Here is a 6,346-nt window from a genome sequence, read left to right on the forward strand (position 1 = left end):
CTCACAGTTTCGTGACTCCGTGCCACCCGATAAGGGAACAGGCGTTTGACCTCCGTGACCCCAGCAGCGCTGCAGGTAAAGTGAGCCGTGTTTGTCTGTGAGGTGAAAGGCGCTCCGTGTGAAAGATAAGACCAGCGTTGGCCTCTTCCTGAGCCGCCCTGACCGCTCCAGGCTCTTAACACGAGTGATGGACGGCCACATATGAACCGGCCAGCATGGAGCGGCTATCAGACACAGTGCAGTCAGCGTCCTCTAGGAGGGCAAGATGTTTCATGACATTCAGAAAAACCTCTCGTTTGCTTTCTCTGTTCTCTCTCAAACAGTGTTCACGCTTTACCTGAGTGCTGAAGGAGAGCATCACGTGCACGACACTCGACACTGCTGACAGCTGCTTTAGCTATAGCGTGATCCCTTACTATCACTGTAGAAACACTGATCCGACCGATCACACGCCTTACCTGAATCAACAGCACATCCACACCTGATCATCAGCATCTGACGACACCTGAGTCACTATAGAGACACACACACGCCAGTCTGTCTCTCTTTCTCGGACACTTTCACTGCTGGCGTTGAACACAATCCCAGCGCTCAAAGCTCTCAGTACAGATGCATTTGTCTGCTCATTACTTTGATTCACTTACAAGCGATCAAACAGAGATGAACATCTGGATTTGAAGCTCAGAGAGCGAGACATTTCTCACTCTATTGTAAAGCACAAGCATCGATATCTGACTGACCTCTGTCACGTCCTCCATTTATACACGTGTTTCAGACTCATCAATTTGCTCTGCAACAAATGCACTCGCGAACAATAATCATAAACAGGAATGAAGAGCTTATCAAACTCATAAAAACTGGCATTTGCAAAATGTCATGGTTTAATCCATATTACTGAGTGTAGTGTGCACTTCATCCACCGTTACCCAGCATTCAACACACGGATGACAAACACATCAGTCGAATCCCAATCTTCTCTGTGTTCATCGGTAGAGACGTGAAGGTTCCTGCAGGACTCACCTCTCCTGGAGGAAGTCTGTGACGCGTCTGAAGTCTGCGCAGCAGTACTCTCTCTTCATGTCCATCAGCACGCTGTCAGACGCAGACTGCACCGGCACGTGGAGGAAGGCGTAGACCCGCGGGTGCTGCAGGATCCGGACCATTTCCTGAGGAACAACACAGACACGGCGTGATGCAAGAAGAGAACAGTAACATGATAATCTAACCAATATTTCTTCCTGGTTTACGGGGGTTGGCAGTGCGAGTTCTTCACTGTGAAAATATATTTATGAGCATGCATGTGAAAAAATCCCTGTGTACTCTTAAAAAGTATTTAAAAAAATCAGTTTGAAATTTAAATTTGTAAAAAGTCTTAAATATCTTAAATAGTATAACAAACACCTTAATCTTTTAAGAGGTCTTAAATTCAGGAATGGAGAAGCAGGAATCACCTAATGTGAAAAGGCTGTGATTTCATTAAATCAATGTAAGCGCTGCACATTCAAAGTCAAAACATGCTTTCAGAGCCGTTTGCAGTCAATCAATACACAATGTTACTGTGTTTGTATTGTAAAAGTAAGAATGCTTAATTTATCTCCCTCTTAAATATTGGAGTATTGGAGTAAAACACGTCACTTCCTGTTTGTTGCTGCCGTGTGTTTTGAGTTTGTTGAAGGAGCAGCTGGCAATAGTAAATAATAAAGTTTTTCCTAGTTATTATTGGTAATTTGGTTACACAACAAACTGTCTCTGGCAGTTATAAGTGTAAACTCTTGTAGCTTCTGTCTGGGCCGCTCGTCACAAACTTATTTTACTAGTATTGGCATAATAATCAGTTTATTACAGTTAAGCAAAGAGGGCCTACAAATAAATGCATAATTAATAAATACAGTTTAAAGTAAATTTAAAAACCTAATATACTTTTGCATTCTAATGGATTAAATAATTTTGCTTGTAATTGTCCCCTTCATTGAGGAAAACACATCATTTGACCAATTATCATTGAGACTCTAAAGATTTTTCATGCGCTCCTCAACATGTGACTCTGTGGACAAAATGTAAGTGTCAATCCCTTATTTATAGACAAAACTCTTCCCTGAAACCTACTAAAATACACTGTGCATGCCACATGTGCAACTTTAAACAAGATTACAGCTGAAATGTTGCTAATAAAAAGCTGTTAATGAAGGGTTAAGCAGAAATGTATGTGTGTGTGTGAGAGTGTGTGTGTGTGTGTGTGTGAGAGTGTGATGTTTCTCACATCAGAGGTTCAGAGTAACATAATCTAACTGCATGAGCGCAGCTGCGCAGGGTTAGCGTTTCACTGCTGCAAATGTGAACACCAGATCATCTGTGAGAGTTCAGAGAAACGTCCACAATGCTGACGCGCCACATCAAACACAACTCAGAAAAATTCAGCATCTTCGCTAAGTTCTAGCATTTTAGTTCCCGTGATGTGAGTCTTCCTTTCATAAAGCAGTCCATATGCAGTGTTTAACAGCCAAGTGAGAGCGATTTAACTTCACAACTATCTGGATCCCAGGGGCCAGCTGGTGACTGGGCACATTTCCCCCAAGAGACGAATACGGCACATGGAAAAACAACAACGGCAAGAGGGACCGTCGGAGCAGATCCTGGTCATCAGTAAAGGACAGAGAAGCAGTGCGATGTGTTACATATCTATATCTAAATAACAGAGAGATCAGGGAGAGACAGATCATAGGATGAAAGCTAAACTCTCCAAACAGAGCTGAACCTGTCCGTGAGGCCACCAAAAATGAGCAAAACACAACGAGACAATGTGACCCGCCCATCGACATGAAAGCCCCGCCTACCCACCGCACATCATCACATCTCACTATGAAAAAGACAATAAACCTCCGGCGGCTGCATTGCTGTTACTGGACAAACTTACATAAACATCTCAAACACACGTACAGAGTAGAACTGATGTGCTTCACACGTGTGCATTCACTAATATTCAACAATAAGACTTTGTTGTTGTTTTTTTTAATTAATGGTTTCATTCACCAAGGACTATGAAATTGTTCAAAAGTAACAGTAAATACATGCAAACATAAATGTTACAAAAGATTTCAAATAAATGCTGTTCTTCTGAACTTTCTATTATCTGTGAATCCTGAAAAATAAAATGTATCACGTTTTCCACAGAAATATTGCGCAGCACAACTGTTTTCAACATTGATAATAATCAGAAATGTTTCTTGAGCAGCAAATCAGCATATTAGAATGATTTCTGAAGATCATGTGACACTGAAGACTGGAGTAATGATGCTGAAAATACAGCTGCACATCACAGAAATACATTACAGTTTAATACATATTCACATAGATTCAAACAGCTGTTTGATCAAATAAATGCAGCTTTGATGAGCAGAAGAGACACTGTCTTTCAAAAACATTAAAACATCTTACTGACCTCAAACTTTTAGACAGCAGTGTAAAAAACCTTAGATGCATTTCATAAACATATTTCCTAGTTCAGGAGATTACCTCACTGTCAATGAATCAATGAATCAAATCAAAAAATAAATGTATAAAGCACAACCTGTGTTTCTCTCTCAAAGAACAAAACAGAGAGGAGAGGAAAAACTATTTCTCTCAGTCTCATTCAGAGGAACCGTTGATTACGGATCATCGTCACAATTAAACTCCATTGTGTGGGTGCAGCCCCTCCACGGCTCATCTGCTCTCTGTGTGGGCTTCACATTAGACGATCAGAATTAAAATAATTAATTAGTCGAAAGAATAGTGACTGATTAGCAGAGCAGATCAATCGAGTCCACTTGCACTGGGACGTGTGAAGAAGCTGAGCGAGTGAACAACACGCGTGTCACATGATCACAGACACCGCACATCATCAGACAGCTTTACAAACGACTTACAGGCGGAGAAAAAGAGAAACGGAAACATGAATATTAAATAGTTTCAATATGAAAATAAATATTAAATAGAAATAAGAATTAACATTTGAAAATAAGAAAGCAACTAAGTTAAGAATGTGGTTTTAACCTGACCTAGAGTACAAGCGTATGCTCCCTCCTGCCGTCTATATTCACTGAATGATCAGTGATGAAGTATCTTGAAGTCTTTAAACAGAACGTTAACACGATAAAGACAGACGCTAGAGGAGTCAGCAGAGAAAATCCTGTACAGACCGAGCAAGCTCACGGTTCACGATGCTTGAAGTATTGGAAGAAAATTCTAAACACTGAATTTGGGGTGGAGGGTTATAAGAATGCATCTCTGAAGGGATCCGAGTGTCTTCAGAAAAGTTTCGATGGCATTTCTTTTCATCTTAGCTCTGTGTATTAAAGCAGTGTTTATAAGTGCAGCGCTGCGTTGTTTACATGTATGCATGTAGCATCTGTGTTTGGACTGTGATTAAAATGCAGAGGTTGCCTCTGATTTCAAATGGCTACAGATTTTTTTTAAGGTTAGTTCAGCCTGTAATAGAGTAAATAAACAGCTTGTTCATGGACTCTTTCATTCTTTAGCCTACTCATTAGTTTCCTCAAACAGTCGTAACTTTGACTATTAACATCAAGTCAAGAGCGAGTGAATACACTGGTATAACACAGTAGGTATTCACACACATAAACACACACAGTGTTAGTGTGCACCTGGTATTCCCTGCGTTATGTGGTCCAAATGCGTGTGTGTGTGTGTGTGTGTGTGTTTTGAACGACAGTGTATATATACAGTATGGGTGCTGTCTGACTTGACCGATTCTGATCATAGTGATGGGCTTTTGGACCAAAAAATGCCAGGGCTGATTTTTGCAGGGTAAACCTGAACCACACACACACAACCTTCGATTTCTTCTCTGCATTTCATTAAGCCTGTACTAAATGCATGAATGTAAATGGGTATTAGGGTACTAGTTTGTCTGGTCACCTGCTTTAGGTTATTAACAGTAACTACTCCTTAAATAGTTAATGATGAATGCACTCATTAGAAGTGATGAGATGCATATTCAAAAGCTTCTTTAGGCTTGTTCTGGTCATCATTGGTCATAACATTGAGCTCATTGAAATGCACTGCTGAAACAGGGACTATAATTCATGTGGAAGATTATGCAGATTGCTCTAAAGTGTTGAATATTCAATATGAGGATGCGGCCATTAGCTGACAAAGAGAAGCGTAAACCCACTTTAATTTCCGAGCAGACGCACACATCACTCTGGAGTATCAGATCCGATCAGACGCGATAGCAGGAGAAACACACAAACGTTAACTAACAAACCTAATTATTCATGTCTGTATGTCCTGCACCTTGTAGCCCAAAGCATCGTTTAATATGCAAGTTATTTGCTCAAGGAAAACATTCATTTATGGACTCATGCTAATATGTGCTCAGAGCTCATTAGAGACGGACGATAAGGGGCCTCCCATGATTCTGATCAGCCAATCACGCGTCCCGTGTGCTGAAGGGGCGGAGCTAAGGCAGATTGCACGCGAGATAAGTGACAGCTGAGGACGAGGCTAGAACGATTGAACCGCGTCTATCACGAGACACATTTATCATTTATCAGAGACCTGCTGATGATGCAGCGTCTCTCTCTCTCACACACACACACACACACACATCACAGCAGATCCGAGTCTAGACAAGACCTGCTCTTCTCCTCAACCTCCATCACAGCAGACCTTCTGATCCAGTCATTACGGCTCTGTGTCTTAGAAGTGTTTCGCCTCAGGCCTTCAAGACTTCTGACAATGCTTACGTGCTCATTTATACAAGCATATAAAGCAGTTACAACACTGCAGACAGAGGAGCTGAACATACCGAACTCAGTCTCAGATATGTGCTTGATGCATACAAATGTTCACTTTAACATCAGATACCAAATATGTGTGTCTAGTGTTTCTGTGTTCTCTCCTGCTCACTGTTAGCCCTCCGTCATGAGCACACACGTTAAAGTATCAGCCGAAGCAGGGGTGGGCAATATACCAGTAGACACCAAAAACCTGTCGTCTCTATCGCGGTTACACACTCACGTGATATTGCTGTGCTATGTGGTCACAAAAACTTATCGTTTGCACGCGTTTTTAAGCATTGCGGTTTAAAAACAAGTGGTTTAAGCCCAATCAGGAGCGAGAGAGAACTCGTTTAGCTATATGCGCGCCGTCTGAGAGACTGTTTCTGAGCGCCATCAGAGAGGAAGAGCACGAGAAGACGGTGCTCATAGAGCGCGCGAGTATTGAACCGAGTTATTTTACACTTTATAGGCTGTGAACGGTAAACACAGAAGGTCTCAAGTTAAATCAAACAGCTGAGAAAGAAAACACAAGTGTAACAGTATATTGGATCCGGGCAGCTCTT

General features: G+C 41.6%; 1 protein-coding gene across 5 annotated transcripts in view; it reads right to left on the reverse strand.

Moving 5' to 3' along the window:
* The window catches only part of cdkal1 (CDK5 regulatory subunit associated protein 1-like 1), a 243,364-nt gene that overhangs the window by 72,978 nt on the left and 164,040 nt on the right, over positions 1-6,346 (reverse strand). For all 5 annotated transcript variants that reach the window (XM_016454129.1, XM_016454125.1, XM_016454128.1 and 2 more), the window contains exon 10: positions 1,021-1,166. In XM_016454129.1, the coding sequence (XP_016309615.1) occupies positions 1,021-1,166 (146 nt within the window). The remainder of the gene's footprint in view (positions 1-1,020; positions 1,167-6,346) is intronic.

The sequence above is a fragment of the Sinocyclocheilus anshuiensis genome, unplaced genomic scaffold (genome assembly GCF_001515605.1).
Source record: "Sinocyclocheilus anshuiensis isolate Anshui unplaced genomic scaffold, SAMN03320099.WGS_v1.1 scaffold187, whole genome shotgun sequence".
Taxonomy (NCBI): Eukaryota; Metazoa; Chordata; class Actinopteri; order Cypriniformes; family Cyprinidae; genus Sinocyclocheilus; species Sinocyclocheilus anshuiensis.